The sequence below is a fragment of the Carassius carassius genome, chromosome 49, assembly GCF_963082965.1.
Source record: "Carassius carassius chromosome 49, fCarCar2.1, whole genome shotgun sequence".
In the NCBI taxonomy this organism is placed as follows: Eukaryota; Metazoa; Chordata; class Actinopteri; order Cypriniformes; family Cyprinidae; genus Carassius; species Carassius carassius.
The window spans coordinates 12,185,250-12,204,580 of record NC_081803.1 but is presented as its reverse complement, the minus strand read 5'-3'; the positions used below and the strand labels follow the sequence as shown (position 1 = coordinate 12,204,580).

General features: G+C 36.9%; 2 protein-coding genes and 1 long non-coding RNA gene across 6 annotated transcripts; all 3 read left to right on the top strand.

Moving 5' to 3' along the window:
• The first annotated feature begins 5,841 nt into the window (after positions 1 to 5,841).
• LOC132132430 (uncharacterized) lies at positions 5,842 to 8,573 on the top strand. Of its 4 annotated transcripts, none has more exons than XR_009429039.1 (6): positions 5,842 to 6,229; positions 6,516 to 6,564; positions 6,814 to 7,151; positions 7,277 to 7,570; positions 7,672 to 7,761; positions 8,041 to 8,573. XR_009429039.1 is itself a non-coding variant. In XM_059544799.1 (6 exons), the coding sequence occupies exons 1-6, from the start codon at positions 6,227 to 6,229 to the stop codon at positions 8,193 to 8,195; spliced, it is 834 nt and encodes a 277-aa protein (XP_059400782.1). In that variant the 5' UTR covers positions 5,842 to 6,226; the 3' UTR covers positions 8,196 to 8,573. The 4 variants fall into 4 exon arrangements, 2 of the variants coding, with proteins under 2 accessions (XP_059400782.1, XP_059400781.1); XR_009429040.1 differs by having other exon boundaries at positions 6,814 to 7,158; positions 7,372 to 7,570; XM_059544799.1 differs by having other exon boundaries at positions 7,372 to 7,570.
• Positions 8,574 to 11,000: 2,427 nt separating this feature from the next.
• LOC132132480 (carcinoembryonic antigen-related cell adhesion molecule 1-like) lies at positions 11,001 to 14,571 on the top strand. The gene is made up of 6 exons (XM_059544870.1): positions 11,001 to 11,188; positions 12,427 to 12,487; positions 12,624 to 12,968; positions 13,053 to 13,349; positions 13,463 to 13,558; positions 13,751 to 14,571. Exons 1-6 carry the CDS (start codon positions 11,153 to 11,155, stop codon positions 13,897 to 13,899), a joined length of 984 nt encoding a protein of 327 aa, XP_059400853.1. The 5' UTR covers positions 11,001 to 11,152; the 3' UTR covers positions 13,900 to 14,571.
• Positions 14,572 to 17,487: 2,916 nt separating this feature from the next.
• Positions 17,488 to 18,615, top strand: LOC132132479 (uncharacterized). The gene is made up of 2 exons (XR_009429044.1): positions 17,488 to 17,675; positions 18,096 to 18,615. It is a non-coding gene; the product is annotated as an uncharacterized LOC132132479 (long non-coding RNA).
• Positions 18,616 to 19,331: the final 716 nt, after the last annotated feature.

Here is a 19,331-nt window from a genome sequence, read left to right as displayed (position 1 = left end):
CGTGTTACTGTTGACTGTTCATAACCAATGCTTTACTTAAAGAGGTAATCACCACCTCAACCCATTTCACAGCATGAAACACTGAGATGTAAAACGCATAATGCTTTCCATTAAAGAGAGATGAGGGTCTCATTCTTATGAAGATATTATAGATAAATATGAATATGGGGTTATATTAAAAACAGTAAGTATTTGTATCACTCTATGTAAAAAGTACCAAAAGGGATACATTTCTGTCATTATTTAATCACCCTCATGTTGTTGAAAACGTATATGTGAGTTTCATATCTGTGTGCCATACTAAGCAAGTGAAAGGCGACAGCAGCAAGGAACCAAAACTCCATCGGTGACAGAAATGGAAAAAAAAAAAACCTTGGGAGAAACCAGGCTCAGTTGGGGTGCCAGTTCTCATCTGGTCAGACAAAACCAGCATGGTGTGGTTTAATTATGTGACGCTCATCAGATCGGAACAGAACAGAGACTCGCCTGATTCTCGTGATCTTACACCTATGGCTGATGAGGTCATCATTTGCAGGGTATCTGTCTCTAGGGTTTATTGACATTTCGTTGACACGTTGTTGACATGATCTTTGCTGACATTCAGGGCGGTAGAGGTCGTTTCTAGGTGCTGATCCACCATCTGTTCTGGATACAGACTGGATCCAGGTGACTGCAGTGACCATCTGGTCTGGAAACTGGATAGATTTAGGTATCTACAGTGACCTCAGAATAAGAAAGAAACAGACCAATATTAGCGTAGATGCCATTCTTTTTACGATGTAACAAGTACATTGGGTGTTATGGGAAGTGTTCTCAGTTCTGGATGATCTAATTAATGCAGCCTAATTGAATTATAGGAACATTATTGTATGTTATTTGAATGCCAGATTAAAGAGATGGGTCTTTAATCTAGATTTAAACTGAAAGAGTGTGTGCCTCCCAAACAACGCTTGGTAGATTGGACATTAAATTGGAAAAAGATCTGCCGCTCACAGTTGATTCTGATATTATCAAATGTCATCAGCTTTCAGTAAAAAAAAAAAAAGAAAAAGATATGAATAATATGACATAAATATCTTCTAACTTATTGTGCAATTTATAAGTTTGAATGAGAAATCCAAGTTTTTTTTATCTTTGTTTTGTGGCATTCGGTAATATGGCAATGAATCACAGCACAGTTTCAAGGGGCCGTTTTGCACAGAATGCATTTTTGCATTCCACTACGCTGCTTTCTATTTATGTTCTATGCAAACATGCGTTAAATGTCTCGATTAAGTTTTTTACAGATCTGTGTGCATGACACAGCGTTCTAAAAAACGGTAAGCTTATTAAAGTTTAACTCGATACGTTGTGTCGCTAAACATTTATTATTATTATTATTCCCTCGCTTTTGCTTTTATTTTTTAAAGCAAAAAAAACAATTTTTTTCTGTGTCTCAGTCTACCATGCAGAGGGAGAATAACAGAAATAGAGGAAATAGGAGGTGGAGGGATCCTGGAAAAATGGTTGCTGGGATGGCACAGTGAGAGCACCTTATTTAGGCTGGCAATGGTGATTGACAGGACTTAATGATTAGGCTCCTCCTGAACCCACATTTGGAAATTTATAAATGTGAATATTTGCTAAAGATCACTTTTGTCAAATTCCTAAGTACAAAAGTAAATGCCTTAATGGTAATTAAGTTTAAACATCAAATCTGCGCTGGATATTAATATCCAAACTATAGTGAAAACACTATCAATTAGCACAGTAACAAGATCGGCAGTTTAAGACATTAACTAGTAAGCACAAAACACAAGATACTTCTCTTTTCAATATGAATAAGACTTTATTAGATCAATCTAAGACATATAAACTAATCTAACACATAAACGCATGCACGCACACATTCACACAAGTTGCAGGAAGATCGAAAGTTAGGGAAAGATGAGTTTAAGAGAATGGAAATGTGGAATCCCAAGTTCACAGCAATACGTTAAATTGCATAGACATGAACAACCATCAATCACTTAATTAACCATCGCATTGAGTTCCTCAATGAGGTTAAAATTAAATTAGATACACCAGTACAAATGTCTGAAGGTACATTGCCTGTGTAAAGTTGTCGTTGAAATGGGGTTTCCCCGATGTCGCTGATTGGCTGGAAGTTCAGTAGTCGTTGAAGTGACGTCTTGGGAAGCCCGTGGTTGGGCGTTGGCTGAAGATGCAGAGTTGTGTGGCTGGTTGAAGTTGAACGGGCAAGTCGGGGTCAGACGGCGTTACAAAACTTAACTCAGAACACGAAACTCTCAAGCAGAAAAGAAAAGAAATAAAGTTTGACGAGACTAGGTGGTGTTTCTTCGTATCGTGGCTAAGTAGCAGCAGGCGTGCAGGCCGAAGCACGCTGGAAACGCGCTCAAAGAACAGTGATGACAAACAGCATGGCTAAAAGCTAAAGCTAAGAAGCAAAGCTAAAAGCTGGCATGACTGATAGCAAAAGCAAAGCTAAAACTAAAAGCATACATGACTAATAGCAGAGCAAAGCTAGAAGCTAAAAGCAGGCATGACTAGTAGCAGAAGCAAAGCTAACAACTAAAAGCCAGATTTTATGGTGTCCTAAGTATTTAAACTGGCCTGTTGGCCACACCTCAAATGTTGTCTTGACCAATCAGGTATTGTCTTGGCTTGGGCGTATCATAAATCATATGTTATCTTACCAAGCATGTGGTCCGAATTTTCCCGCTCTTGCAGGGTCTAATTTTGGACATGATTCCTATAACAAGAATATGATACATTTGACAAATAACTGTTGGTCAGGACTATTTCAAGCAAGCAGATTCGATTACATAGATACTAGACATGAATATGTATCCTTAAGCTACCCCATAGTTATTAAAAGACATTTACATTTACATTTAATCATTTAGAAGACGCTTTTATCCAAAGCGACTTACAAATGAGAACAATAGAAGCAGTCAGGTCAACAAGAGAACAACAACAGTATACAAATGCCATGACAAGTCTCAGTTAGTCTAGTATAGAACGCATAGGTAAGTTGTTTTTTTTTTTTTTTTTTTTTTTAATTAAAAGACAAGAAAATGAAAAGTGCTAGTGTTAGTTGGTTAAGTGCAGGCGAAAAAGATGAGTCTTTAGATGTTTCTTGAAAATGAGTAAAGACTCAGCTGTATGAATTGAGATTGGGGGGTCATTCCACCAGCTGGGCACAGTCCAGGAAAAGGTCCGTGAGAGTGATTTTGAACTTCTTTGGGATGGTACCACAAGGCTTCGTTCACTTGCAGAGCGCAAACTTCTGGAGGGCACATAAGATTTAACCAATGAGTTTAGGTAAGTTGGTGCTGTGCCAGTGGTTGTCTTGTAGGCTAGCATCAGTACCTTGAATTTGATGCGAGCAGCTACTGGTAGCCAGTGTAACCTGATGAGGAGAGGAGTAACGTGAGCTTTTTTTGGCTGATTGAAGACAACCCTCGCTGCTGCATTCTGGATCAATTGCAGAGGCTTGACAGTACATGCAGGAAGGCCCGCCAGGAGAGCATTACAATAGTCCAGTCTGGAGAGAACAAGAGCTTGGACAAGAAGTTGGGTTGCTTGCTCTGACAGGAAGGGTCTAATCTTCCTAATGTTGTATAAGGCAAACCTGCAGGACCGGGTAGTTGTATGTGGTCTGTGAAGCTTAACTGATGATCCATCACAACTCCTAGGTTTCTAGCTGTCCTCGAAGGGGTAATGGTTGATGAGCCCAGCTGTATAGAGAAGTTGTGATGAAGCAATGGGTTAGCTGGAATCACCAGGAGTTCTGTCTTCGTAAGGTTAAGCTGAAGGTGATGGTCATTCATCCAGCTAGAGATGTCACTCAGACAGGCTGAGAAGCGAGCAGCTACCGTCGGGTCATCTGGTTGGAATGAGAGGTAGAGTTGGGTGTCATCAGCGTAGCAGTGATAAGAAAAGCCATGCTTCTGAATGACAGATCCTAATGATGTCATGTAGATGGAGAAGAGAAGTGGTCCAAGTACTGAGCCTTGAGGAACCCCAGTAGCAAGGTGGTGTGACTTTGAAACATCACCCCTCCAAGACACACTAAAGGATCTGTCAGAGAGGTAGGACTTAACCCACAGGAGTGCTGTTCCAGAGATGCCCATCTTTCTGAGTGTGGACAGGAGAATCTGGTGATTAACAGTGTCAAAAGCAGCAGAAAGGTCCAGTAAGATGAGTACAGAGGATTTTGAAGCTGCTCTTGCTAGTCGCAGGGCTTCTGTAACCGAGAGCAGAGCAGTCTCAGTTGAGTTGGCAAAATGCGTCATAAAACATAGTCAAATGTGTGGGTTACATATAAATGACTATGGAGTGAAGCGATGGACTGACATTCATTTATAAGTCTGAGTTCATTATAAGTTTTGAGTTCATTTTGGTCCATATATATGTAGAAAGGACAGTTTCTTTGCCATTCTCTTGACAAAGATTTCTGTGGAGACCAGAGGTTCAAAGGCCCCTCCCTTAGGAATTTCAGTCTGGTTCTGCTGGGGGAAGTCAATGGAACTTGTGTAGTACTCTCATGGGTTTACACGTGATGTCCGGCGTTGCCTATCAAATACGAACAACAAATTTGACAATCTCTTCTCTGAATTGAAATTGTCAATAATTGTTCTAGTGGTGTTAATGTTGAAAGCTGTTCAGTGAAAGGGTTGGTTGGTCATCTTGCTTGGGACTTGTGGCACAGAATGTTTTATGACTTCCTGTTGCCTTACTGAGGAATTTGGCTCATGTTTCAGCCACAGCCCTGATCGACTCTTCAATTTGTCTGGTTCGAGTCATTTCTGCTACAAATTATATGCTATTCAATGATATTTACACATTGTTTGTGAAATGCCTTTTTTTCTCTGAATGTTTAGTTGGATGTTCATCAAAAGTTTCACTCTGAGCACATTGCAAACCGTGTTCTGTTTTGAACTAAACTGCCATTGTGAAAGCCCCATTAGATGCCTTCTAAATGTGGGAGTTACCACTCAACAACTGAAATAAGACATTAAACGAAGGTTTTCGTTGATTGTGCAGGCAGAAAGAGAAAAGTGTTCAGTAATAAAGTCAATGCTGAAGAACAGCCAGAAGATTGTGTTTAAAGAACTAAGTACTGCGGTTTACATAACCTTTGCTTTAATTCCAGACAGTTCCTGCAGTTGTTACAAAGGCAACATGTAATGTAGGGTAAGGTGTGTTTAGCGGTTTTGCTGATGTACAGTGTGTGATGATTGTAAAGCGAATTGTCAGTATTGTTTTGTTTTGTAGAAGCATTTGGACTAATAAGATAGAAATGGTATATTTACAGATGAATTGTATGTATTTTCTTCTAAATAAATAAAAATTCTAACCAAAATGTCACATTACACTGTAAAAAAATTCAGACCTCTCCAACTCCAATTTTTCTACTTACTGATCACATCTAAATTTTTCAATTGGCCTAACTGAATTTGTGTGAATAAGTGATCACATCTAAATGTTTCAATTGGCAAAATTTAATTAGTGTGAATTTAATTTTATAAAATAAATTAGGCCAACTGAAACATTATGATTTAACCAGTCAATAGAAAATTTTACAGTGTACACTACCTCTAGGACTTATGAACTCTCTACTGTCAAACCAAACTGTTATATCTCACCCTATCTATAGGCCTGGGTAAACTTTCTTCTATCCTGAGGATGTGCTAGTTGTTTACACAAGCTACATATGGTGCGTCATAGGCCTGAAACAAAATGTCCCAGTCCTGCCCGCCTAGTGTTTGTGGTTGACACGTATCAAGATGTGATGCAAATCTTTTACATCCTTTTCTTAAACTCCCAGCTAACATGTAACTGTAGGGTCAAAAACTTTAATAAATAAATGAAAATAATGTATACCTTATCAAATACTGTCTTGGTGGTTGAAAATGGATTAAACAATCCTGTGTGTAAGATTTAATTTGGTTCTTCTTATTTGTTTCATTTAACTTTTGTTTAGTACAGAATCAGTCCTTCATTGTTAGAATGTTTTTAGTCATTTCCTCTTTTTAAAATTTGTGATGAAATATATAAGGAATCTGATGGGATTCAAATGATGTGTTACTGTCAACTGATGATAACTGAGGCTTTACTTAAAGAGGAAATCACCACCTAAAACCTAGTTTCACAGCATGAGACACTTCAGCAAAACATTGTGAGGCAGAAGCCACACACAGTGCTTTCCCTGGAAAGAGAGATGGTAAGTGTGTGAAGATATTTGAGCACTATTTAAATGTATGTACATATAATTTGTTGACTAAGTTGAAAATACGTTTAATCTTTTGCTTTTGTCATTATGTCAGTAAAACTGCAGCTATTGTATGCAAAAAAGTAAATAAAATTAACTAATAAACTAAAAGTTTCTTAATTTAACAATACAAAATATGCAGCCCTGAATCTTATTACTTAAGAACTTGTTTAAAATGGCATATTTCGGATGACATTTCTGTTTAATGTGTAAAGGATTATTTATTTTTTTTCGGCAGTGTTTCCCTCTGATCTTTTGTGGGTGGATGATGTTTTCTTCAGTTTGTGGTAATAAAGGTTTTTGGTCTTCTATCTTTTGTTGACATGCTAATATGCTTCACTCTATGCTTTTTGAACAATATAAAGACATGAAATTTCCTCTGACATTAAAATGTTATAATGATACATCAAGTACTTGTTGAATCTATCAGAAAAAAAAAACAATTACAGGAAGCATCTGTATAAAAAGAACCCAAATGATGCAATTCACAACTTTACATGAGAAATTCAATTTGTTACGTTTTTTTGTGTTTTTAGCGTTTGGTGATGTGGCAGTGAATCACACGAAAACGTTATTTGTCAATCACGGACAGTCTGCCAAAATCAGATGCAACTACAGCCGAACAAATGACACAGAAAGCATGACAGCAGCTCTGCAAACATTAAATCTTACACTGTGTTCATATTACTTTTTTCACAATACATGGAAAGAACATCATTGCAAAGATTCTGTCAGATTCACATGGATTCCAGAGACTAAGGATGTGACATTTGAACTCTTAAATCTCCAAATTCAGGATACCGGCACATACACCTGTTCTGTGAAGAGGATTGTAAAACCACCTGAAGTGGATCTCGGAGTTCAAAGAGTTCAAGTAATTGGTAAATAATTTCTTAATAATCCGAAGGAAACAAAATGATAGTTTATGGATTGATTAGAGATAACTGGGTAGATCTGAATGATAAGTATTGTATATTGTGTATTAATTCTGCCTCTCAGTGCGTCCCGTCTTGTTGCTGTCCTGTGTTAAGAGGCCTGATGGATCTCTCATGATTCTGTGCTCTGTGGAATTTTACCCTGATTCTCTTGAACAGTTGTGGATCAGAGATGGAGACGTCCTCAACAGCTCATACTCAAACAAATCATTCAATGGATCCTTTAGTCAACAATCATACCTTATATTGTCACCACAAACTTTCAATGATACAATCTACTCCTGCTGGGTAAACCACCCGTCTTTAAACAAACCACTCGTGGCCAATGTATCGAGCTCTGTCTGTTATGAAAGTGATGGTAAGTTCATAGTTATTAAGAATTTTTTTTTATACTGTTATACTTTTTTTTATACTTATATACTGTATTTATGAGGCTTTTGCGATTATTCTGTCTTGCAGGTGTAACTGTGATTGTGACAGTAGTGTTTGTCATGTTGATAGTGGCACTGACTGTCTTTTTGATCACACTAGTCATATGCAAACATTACAGTAAGTCTCAGTGTCTTTAATAATTGTTTGTTTATTCTGATATATGTCATTCTGAAACCAAAACTGTTAAGATCCATTTTTGCAAAAACAGGACTGTTAAAAGTGTCTGTTTGAGTAATATACAAGTGATATATCATTTTATCACATTTTCAAATACAGTAAATATCATACCTCAGCAGTCGCAGTGAATCTCCCACACTAGTAAACCTTAATAACCTTGAACCTGATGTGATCAAGCTTCATCATCGTGTGCATGAATCTGCTCTTATCTTCTTCCAGGAAGAACATGTCAGCAGTCTGTGTCTCCTGTAGGAGTGAGTGTTACAGTTGAGCCTGTCCTCCATGATCCCCTGCAGTCTGAGATACTGTACTCGACACTAGGTGACCATCATCCAGTCCGTTGCAGCCCTGCTGTTGTCCGATTATTTGCATAATAAACACTGAATGAGCAAATCTTACAATGCTATATTTGTGTATATCTCATTACCACAGTGGTTTGTTAAGTGGTTTATTATGGGGCTGGTTACATAAACCGCTTTGACTAGTCTTAAAGGGCACCTCTTTTGCAAAATCTACTTTTACATGGTGTTTGGACATACAGTAAATGGGGGGCAGTTCTGGCCTAATGGATAGAGAATCAGACTTGTAATCTGACAGTCGCGGTTTCGAGTCTCAAGTCCGTCAAGTGTGTTCACGGCATGTGTGTGCGTGTTAGTTTACTACTCACTGCTGTGTGTGTGTGTACTTGGATGGGTTAAATGCAGACCCCAAGTATGGGAAACAATACTTGGCCACACGTCACATCCTTAAATATGTGTCCTTATGTGTCCCAGTCCTTATTTTGTAATCCCCAGTAATCCAAATCAGTCTCATTAGACATGCCGTTTTGATTCTCTGAGCATTGTGAAGTCACATTGTTTAAGCCCCGCCTACAGCCGCCGCATCGAGGGAGCCTGAAACCGCCACATTTATCTTCACACTAGAGCATTTAAGAGCGGCATTCAAGTAAGAAATGTGTTCTTATTGAAGCTGTTGAAGTTAATCGGTCAAGAGCAGTGAGTGATTGTCTGTTTTTATTTATTGTTTGGGTCATATTAACAGTGTAGACAGCAGTTGATATTGTATATTACGCTGCTGTCACTTCATAAACAGATCTAATATAAAGATGCGATTTCTTTCCCAGCTGTTTACCTTCACAAATCTAACTGACTGTGTTTTTTTAAATGCGTTTTAACATAACCTAGTGTGTATTTGACAGTTTAAGAGCAATAGGACATGAAAGTGAACTTACTTTAGTACTCACGTGCCGTCTGAAAGCTGCTTCTTGTGCAGGTGTCCCCAGACTCATTCTGGGGACACCTGAGACTTGTATTACATCTTGTAAAAAGGGACAAAGTGACATGACATACAGCCAACAATGGTGACCCATTCTTAGAATTAATGTTCTGCATGTAACCCATCCAAATTGCCGTCGCCGGCACCCGGGGAGCAGTTGGGGGTTCAGTTCCTTGCTCAAGGGCACCTCAGTCATGGTACTGCTGGCCCAAGACTCGAATCCACAAGCTTAGGGTTAGGAGTCAAACTATCCAACCACTAGGCCACAACATGGGGGAAAATGGGCTTAATAGTAATAATTTGTTTCTTTAAGACTGGTCATAATTTTTTCAGGTGTCAGTTACAAAATGTTTGATTGGGCCAATTTGAATCAGAAAAGCAATACTAATAACATCTTGGCTAAATGCTAGACACTAGACACAGACTTGACATTGTGACTATTTTTATGCAACTGACTCGTCTTAAAATTTGATTCGCTGAGCAGCAATCCAAATGTGCAATAGTAAAAGAGATTTAGTAAGTCTTTCTGCAGGTTACATCAACACGCTGAGTAACAAGCGCCTTTTATAAATGAGTCTTTCATTCATGCATTCAGTTGATTTGTTCAGAATGATACAGAAACGAAACAAGTGACTCTTTATGAGTAAGTCATTGAATCATTCACTTAACTGGGGAGCGTTTCCAAAAACCATAGTTGCTAACTATGTTGAAACTTATGTATTAAATAAATTCAGTGCACACAGACTGAAGTAGTTTAAGTCTTTGGTTCTTTTAATTGTGATGTTTTTGGCTCACATTTAACAAAAACTCACCAATTTACTATCTCAACAAATTTGAATACTTCATAAAACCAATAAAAAAAAACATTTAGTTTTGGCCTTCTGGAATGTTAATTTACTGTACATGTACTCAATACTTAGTAGAGGCTCCTTTTGCTTTAATTACTGCCTCAATTCGGCGTGGCATGGAGGTGATCAGTTTGTGGCACTGCTGAGGTGGTGTAGAAGCCCAGGTTTCTTTGACAGTGGTCTTCAGCTCATCTGCATTGTTTGGTCTCTTGTTTCTCATTTTCCTCTTGACAATAACCCATAGATTCTCTCTGGGGTTCAGGTCTGGTGAGTTTGCTGGCCAGTCAAGCACACCAACACCATGGTCATTCAACCAACTTTTGGTGCTTTTGGCAGTGTGGGCAGGTGAACTTTTCCTCGACATTCTAATTTATTGAGAAGCACCTGTATATGTGCCTAGCATGCCTAGAATTTTAAAACATGTTCAAATGTTAAAAGTAGGGTAGTTTTCCAACCTGGATAGCTTCAAAAGACAAAACGAAAGTCTAAAAATAGCATTCCACTTTTTGTATAAATAAACGTGAGGAAGTCGCTTTTAAAGAGCTTCCTCTGACAGCCTTGAGATGCAACTGAAACTTGTGTGCAGCAGCAGGCAGTAATTTAGGTCTGAGAAACTTATCCATGCACTGACTTTGTGGTCATGGTACAGTTTATTCTTTTTGTATCATATCTACATTTTCACACATGATCTAAATGACAGCTTCCCTGCATCACACATGCTTACAACCTCCCACACTGTGTGGTTAAAATAACTAGACCGGTTCTTCAGTGCACAAAAATGCTCTATAGAAGAGGTGGAGATAGTTACAAGTAAATGAGGTATGCAGGACATTTGTTTTAACCATTCAAACTCCCTTGCAGTTCTGGTTTGTAAAAGCTGAAGGCCATGATGTTACAGCACTATTGTAGTTTAGACAATAGGTAACACCTCTTTTATATTGGTCCAATGAATGAAGCTAAAAAAAAAACACATTTTTGATTGGCTAATGTCTGGGTGAACAGATACACTTCGTAGGGTGTTTGACATGGAGTAAACGCATGAGAACACATAGCTTCAGTTTGCTTTTCTTTCAGTCTACAAATCTTATTATTATATCATATTGCTCGACCCTGTTTCTGACTTTCTGACTAAAATTACACCGCTACCTCAAACCATCATCACTTCTTCATTTGCACCATCATGTGTTAGAACATCAGGTCTCTGCAAAATGCAAAAGAGGATGCCGTTTCTGAAATATGCAATGGTGAGAATTTGGGATAATTTCATTTTACATTATATAAGATCAAAAATAATGTATCTAAGCTATGTTAAAAAAATATATTTTGGTTGAATTTGGTGAATAGCTTGAATCAGCTTTTGTTTTATGACATAATCAAATACAATGCCTGTTCTGTGCAGTTTTATGAAGCATATACAGTAATGCATGTGAAATTTGTAGTCTTGCATTAATTGCATTAATTGTTGTGGCATTGGATTGTCAGATATATTCAATACATATCAGAGATGGACAGTAACAAACTACATTAACTTGATTACTGTAATTATGTTCACTTTTTCAATATCTGTACTTTACCTGAGTATATTTTTTCTGGAAACTTATGAATGTCACTACATTTGAAAGACGATTATCATACTTTTCGCTCTTCTACATTTCTATCAAGGTCATCGAAGTTGAAAGTTGTTACTATGTAGCAGCTTTGAAAGTCAGTGGGATATTTTTTTCTTCTCTGAAACACGATTTTTTTATTATTATTTTTTTAGACAACTATCAACTTTTGTAGGGTTATGTGAAGTAATTTTCCTTGACTTGACTTGACAATTTAATAAGAAGAAATAAAAATTTTGTGGTATATATTAGAAACAAAATTGTCTGACTTTGCAAAATTGTGTAAACAAAAATATTACCTATGAAGCCACAGACAAACTGTTGTGCATCTCCTAACAAAACACAATAGGTATTTGACATGAAGCAGCCAGAGATGGGAAGTAACTAATAATTTGTTACTTTAACTTAAGTAGATTTTTCTGGTATCTGTACTTTAGGTCACTATTTCTTTTTACTTTCACTCCTTAAATTTTTACAAATATCTGCAATGTCTACTTCTTACGAATTCAGGTCAGTTTCATCTGTAAACAGGCTACTGTATTTTTGTCTTTGTTAAGTTGGGCCTGAATTTCGGTGCGGGTATTCGTATTTATAATTTTAGAAATGGAGTTGTGTACTTTGTCCACCTCTTAAAATATCTGCTGAAGCGTATACTTTAAATGAGTGTTCGGCTTGGCAAACAATTTCCTATTGTGTTAGTTTCATGAATTTTGTATCCTTTCGTTTCTTTCTTTTAATGTGAAATGTTGATTTGAACTCAAATTACTGTCATTGTCTTACAAGCTAGACATTATCTCAAAACAAACCACAGCAACATGTCTATACAAATATGCATCACGATATACTCTACTCATTACTCTTTCTGTTCTCAATAGATATTATCAAAGTGTAACGCTGTGACCACATGTGCGTGGATTCTGCTTTCTTTGTTTCCTGGTAATGATTTTGCACTTCTGTTCAAATTTTGAGCACAGATTATAATCATTTTTTGCAAAATAACTGAATCAAATCTTTATACTATGACGCATCGATGAATATTTATTGGCTGTCCTGTCTTTTTCAGTTTTTATAGCTGAACATGCATTATTTAACAGCAGCTCAGTTCAGACTGTTCATCGAGGAATGTCAGTCAATATCAGCTGTAACTATAAACCATCAAATGACAAAGAAAGTTTCATAGTGGAACTGCAAACTAACAGTAAACTGTGCTCAGCAAGGAAAATTAACAATTCATGGATAGAACATCTATGCTGCAATCACTGTAGATTCATCTGGATTCTAGAAACTGTGAAAATGGTATTTGAGGTATCAAACCTGCAGATAAATGATAGTGGCACATACAAATGCATTGTGACAAGATCCATACCACCTCCTTCTGTGACTTTAAGAGAAGAAAGAACATTTGTCCAAGTGACTGGTAAGTTTATTATGACTAAATAAAAGAAATCACAATGACAAGTGATTTGAGCATTTTATTATAACAGGCTTATATTTCTTTTAGCACAACCTACTGTGTCTGTGACACATGTAGGAGCGATGAGTGGATTTCCCATGATGCTTTGTATCTCTGAGGGGTTTTACCCTTCTGGCCTAGACCAGATGTGGATTAGAAATGGAGAATTTCAGAACGCCTCTCTCACACACAGCATTAGCAAAACCAACCCAGACAGATCATTCACCCTCTTTTCATACTTGAATACATCTGACTGTGTGAACTACTCGTGTTGGGTAAACCACTCATCCCTGAGCCAACCAACAATACACCACATGACTCCTACTGAATGTTACAGGAACGAAGGTATTATATATCATTTTATTTAAAGCACATAATAACTAAAAATACCAAAGTGTATCTCATGTAAAAGTTGTTACAAAATTGCTGTAATTTTGTTACTTAATTCTGCTCAATAGCTCTCTTTATAGATGAGAATGTATGGATAATTGCGGTGACCTCAGCGCTGATGATTCTCACCATACTGATTCTCACAGTTGTGTGCAAGCGTTCCAGTGAGTTTAACATTTCACACAGTGTCTGTTTTTATCAGTTTAAATCTCAGTGTCCAGAGTTATTACTCTCTTTATATGGAATCTTGATGGCACAATAGAATAATGATATTAGTGAAATCTAACAAACAAAACATATATTATACAAATACTATAATAACCAGAATTACTCTGATTTTTCTCATGTTCATCCAGGGAGAGCACATCACAAGTCTCCTGTAAGAATGAATGCCGCACCTGCATCTGATCTGTATTGTCAGGTGGAGTATGAAGTATATTCAATGTTGGGTGACCATCGTCCAGTCCCATGCAGCCCAGTCACAGTTCGCTCATCTCCACAATAAACTCCAAATGAAGACATTTTACATTGATAGATTTCTTGATCCACTTATATCTTGTTCACCAACCTGATACCAACTTGTGTATGTAATATGGAGTTATATAATTTATACATGATTATTTAATCATCCATAAACTTGGCTGTATATATGTTGACAAAATATATGAGATACAAATTATTATGAAGTCTATGTTATTTGCCAGACTCAGCTCTAAAAATCCAATGAAGTGGCTTGCTGAGTTTATTTTCTTTCCTGTGCTGGCTTATGAAAAAATGTATACTTTATTCGTGTCACATGTACATTCTTTGCATGTTTTCCCTTACATTAACCTTGCATGTAGACACTGTGTGGTTAAAATAACCACTCGACAGTTTTCTGAATACTTCAGGAATAAAATGTACATGAAATGACTTGACCACGATTAGCTGTAAAACACTGTAACATGAAATATACGATTGGACGATTATGAAGGAGTACAAATGTAGTACAGGTAAATAAACGTTTTTTGCATATAGTTCTGAGATTAAGTTTAATACCAGTTTGAAATAGTGCTAGAAGATCTTCAGTCAAAGGGCATTCAACTTGAGGTATCTCAGTTATATTGAATGGCTGGTATATTTTAACTCATACGTTTACAAGAGATACAAATAGAGACAGATAAGCAACCATGAGTGATAAAATCTAAATAACTTTTGTTGCATCCTCTTTATGATAAGCCTGTCTTCATCTGACCAGCAGTTCCACAACTGTTCTTCTACAAAGCAAATACTATGCAAAACTGCTGCTTCCTAACATAGTTTTGTGATGTTGAAATCCTAAAGATGACAAAATTATAAAAATAGTTATAAACAATAATATGAAAAGTAATAAGTACATGAAGGTTGATTTTATGAAGAAATTAGATTATAAAGAAAGATAAAGTATATAAAAGAGATAAAGAGGAATGTGAATTAAGACGTTTGTAATTGTCATCCAGATGATGTGCCAGTGTTTAAATACACATATTACATGAATGTAAGTAATATATTTATAAACAAATAATGTCACTAAATATATGTTACCTATATCATTTGTATAGTACTGTTGATAAATTGAAGTGCATCTGTCTTAGATAAAAAGTAACTGTGTTGTATGTTGTATGTTAAGAAAAATGTTTTGTGAATTATTGAGTTGTTTAAGTGGCAAGTTATTCAGGAAGATTGTAAGAACTGTATGACCATCTGTTATGTTCAGTATGTGTTAAATAGTGTTGAGCATTATTACGCCCCCTGCTGTCTGAATTTTTTCTTTTGAGCAGGCTAAATTATGTTATTATACTTTGTTTTTTTCTTAATCATGGCTTCAACAAGTCCTTAAAAAAACGAACTTTCTGTTTCTTCGAAATCCCAGGTGGCTGCTTGGCCACAACAGCAACTACCTCAACATTTAAATTGAGTTTTGAGCACATAAATCACAGAGGCAACTTGAATCTTGTCTGGCTGTTACAGGGACAGATGAGCACACCTGTATTTATCCGGTGGAGAGTGACTGCCAACACAAAAGTAATAAAGCTACAACAAAAATTAGCATGGAATTTTGCATTTGAAATTTTGCAAGAAATAGAATATGCTGACAACATGAATTGTGAAACATTTTAACCTGTGTTTTACAGGTAGCACACATTTTTGGAGCAGACACAGCGGCAATCAGATTGTCTTCCACTCTTGGTTCAAGGGTCTGTCCTCGTGGTCTTCCTCATACTTTGGCTCAACCATGTCCCCACTGAGAACACAACCTCGGGAACAAAGGCAGAGCTCACCTCTAAGGCCTTGAAAACAGAATGCCAGCATGTTTTCAGCATGCCAAAGTCTCTCTGTATGGGCTGATGAAGCAGATGGGTGCACTCAGGCAACGACAGCCTCGATGTCCCTTTCCCATCCATGATCAGATTCCAATCTGACTGAAGCAATCAGGGATGGCATAGACCAGTGGTTTTCAACCTGTGGTCCATGGCCCCCTAGTATTGCAGGTTAGCCGCCAATTACTATTAAAAGAAATAATTTTGTTAATATATGTAAAAATCTCTAAGTCATAACATAATAACATCATTTCATATATATAATTAAAAAACAAAAAGAAATATTAAACTGTTACTATGCTTCCACTATTCGAGATCGCTGATTGGTTTAAGAATAAACCACCAATTTATCTTAGATATTTTTGCTGCATATGCTACAGAAAAACAAATTCAAACATGCATAAATGGCTGTTGTGTTTCCTCCTGACTGCTTGCTCCGCTGACTGTCTACCCGCTGCCGAGCACTGAAAATAATGACTTTGTGGTATGGTAAAATCTATTACATTAATTAATGTAATTTATACATTGTAAAATCAAGATTAAGTTGGAACTATAATATCTTAAGTAAAAATTACACTATTTATTCATGTAATAACATAACTGAGAAGAAAGAGTAAATTGTATTATATATTTACAAGTACTATTTAATGTTTTATGGTGACAGCACATTCACCTAAAAATACGAAGTAAATTTTAATCTGAAAAGCAAAGTGCGTTTGAATCCGCGCGCTTTTTTTTTCTTTTCTTTTTTAAACAAGATCCGTCTGGCAGTGGCAGAGACGGTCGGTTTGGGCGGTCACTTTTGGCTGACTTATTTTCGGTAAGTTTTGATTTCTCTATTTTAGATTTGTGATAACAACTATGTGTTCATTTTGATGGTTTGATTATTGCATAGACGTTACGGTTCAAAATTATCTGAACGTGAGTTTTAATCACAATAAGGTTAACGTCGCAGTCATTAATGTGCTGACTGCCTGTGTGTGTCCTAGCTAATGTTAGCCTTATTTAAAAGTGTCTAACGTTTACGTTAGTAGTTTTATATCCACTGAAAATTTTGCAGCAATTAATTATCAAAGTCTGCATCAAAGAAGGAACGTTTGGAAAAATGCAGTACCAGATGGCAGGTGAACTTGGATACCAATTACGTTAAACATTGATGTGTAGCAGCAAGTGCTTGTATGAATTCAGCCATTTTATTTTAGTAAGATAGCGGTATGAAGGTCCGGTCACCTTTTTAATGAAAATAAAATGTAATGTTTTTAAAACCTAACGTTAGACAACAGCCTTTCACGGCTTAAGTGAGGGAGGATTTGGGCTAAAGGTTAACCCAAAGTTAGCATCAGTAGCTTCATCCCTGTGCATCTCAGTCTCTAGGAGATGAAGCAAAAACCGTTAACTGAACGCAATGGGCGGCAAGCCTCTCCGCCTCGTTGCCATGCCAATTCATTGTCAGGCACAAACTTGTAACAAGTTCAATGCTGTATTAAAAGGAATTAAAACACAATGTAAAAGAGATCTCAATGCCACAATTTGTTTCTCTCAACAGGTAAAAGAACAGTACAGGAGTGCGTTGCGATATCTATCTGGTCTGACACGGCAACATTCTCATACAGGCAAGTAGAAATCTTTGTAATAATACTATAATATTGCTGCTCTTATTTCTCAAAAAACGTCTAACAAATAGATAAAAATGTGACAATATATATATATATATAATTTTATTTTTAAAAACTTAAATTTAACTTTTTAAAATCTGCAGAATACTGCACACAGACAAACTGCATGCAGGTATATATGCAGAACAGCTCCTCCTGCTTGTAATTCACACAGTATTGACACATTATCAATCTGTTCACATTACCAAAGCAGACGTGAAACTGTCATCCACAGCCTTATCCTGTACCTCGGAGAGAAAGAAGAAGAGCTATTTGAAGATTGCCCGGTAAAGCATGATTTTTTTTTTGTCATAAAAATCATTTTTAAGCGCAAGTGAAAAAGTAAGACAAAAACATGAAGATTTTCCACTCAGGAATGGTCCAAATTATGTGCAGTCACAACTTAAACGTAGTCTGGATATTACAAAGGGTTTTCTGGCACTGTAAAGGTGCAGAGTCAAACAATATATGGTTTCGAACAACATTCATTTTATGGGTACAATCTGTGAATTGCATCTGTCTTGCGCAATGTTCTACTAACTTTTTTACTTATGTTGAATCAAGGTAAAACACATTATACTGAATTTAACAATGTGAGTTATGTTAAGTAATTTTTAGCAAGCATGTTCGTTCTGCATTGATAATTAATCTCTTTTGTATTTGTTTCTCAATAGAATTGTTCTTTCTTTTTTATAAACTGTATGCAGGAGGACACTCGCAGTGATGCCGCTGAACATATCCTTAAGATACTGGTCATCCATGGTGCTGATAAAGAGGATCCAGTCGATGTGTCCATCATTTTGGAAGGCAGGGAGATGTTTCCAGGATGCGGCAGTACTGCTAAAGCTTGCACACTGCTGATGGGGCATTTATGCCCTCAACCTGGCATACCCCCCAATACTGCGCTACACCTTTGAGGTGTTCCACAAACATTTCCTGGACCTGGATGGTGTTAAGATGTCCCCAAAACTGCAATCTTTAAAGTTGAAGTTGCTCTCCTAAATGCTATCAACATGGTACGTGCTGTACAATCGAGGCTGTTGGTAGACTCCAAATTACATCTCCATCTCAAAAATTTTTACAAAATCTTGACTACTTTTTACTTCTTGAAATGTTTTAATGTGTTACGGTTTTAAGAGCATAAAGAGCACTTAGTGTCGGTTTGAATGCTGTCATTGCATTAAAGGGTTAGTTCACCCAAAAATTAAAATTATGTCATTAATAACTCACCCTCATGTCGTTCCAAACCCATGAGACCTCCGTTTATCTTCGGAACACAGTTTAAGATATTTTAGATTTAGTCCGAGAGCTCTCAGTCCCTCCATTGAAGCTGTGTGTACGGTATACTGTCCATGTCCAGAAAGGTAAGAAAAACATCATCAAAGTAGTCCATGTGACATCAGAGGGTCAGTTAGAATTTTTTTAAGCATCGAAAATACATTTTGGTCCAAAAATAGCCAAAACTACGACTTTATTCAGCATTGTCTTCTCTTCCGTGTCTGTTGTGAGAGAGAGTTCAAAACAAAGCAGTTTAGTGATATCCGGTTCACGAACGAATGAGTTAAAACAAACCAATATCCCGGAGTAATTCATGTACTCAAACAGTACACTGACTGAACTGCTGTGAAGAGAGAACAGAAGATGAAGACCGAGCCGAGCCAGATAACGAAAAAAAATTTACTCATTGGTTTTCGGATCACCAGTAGTTCTTTCGGACCGTTCGATTCAATAAACAGGTTGAAGAAAACGGTTCACCAGTTCTTTTGTGCTCGACGTAATGACATCATTGGCGATGATTGCCCTTGATTCAACCCTTCGGTTTACCCGAAAAAGTTAACAGCTTAAGTCGTTTGTGGATTAATGACATTGGAGACGCAAACCGTATAAAATTATTCAGTTCGATTTAGTGAACTGGTTCAAAAAGATCCGGTTACATCAAATGA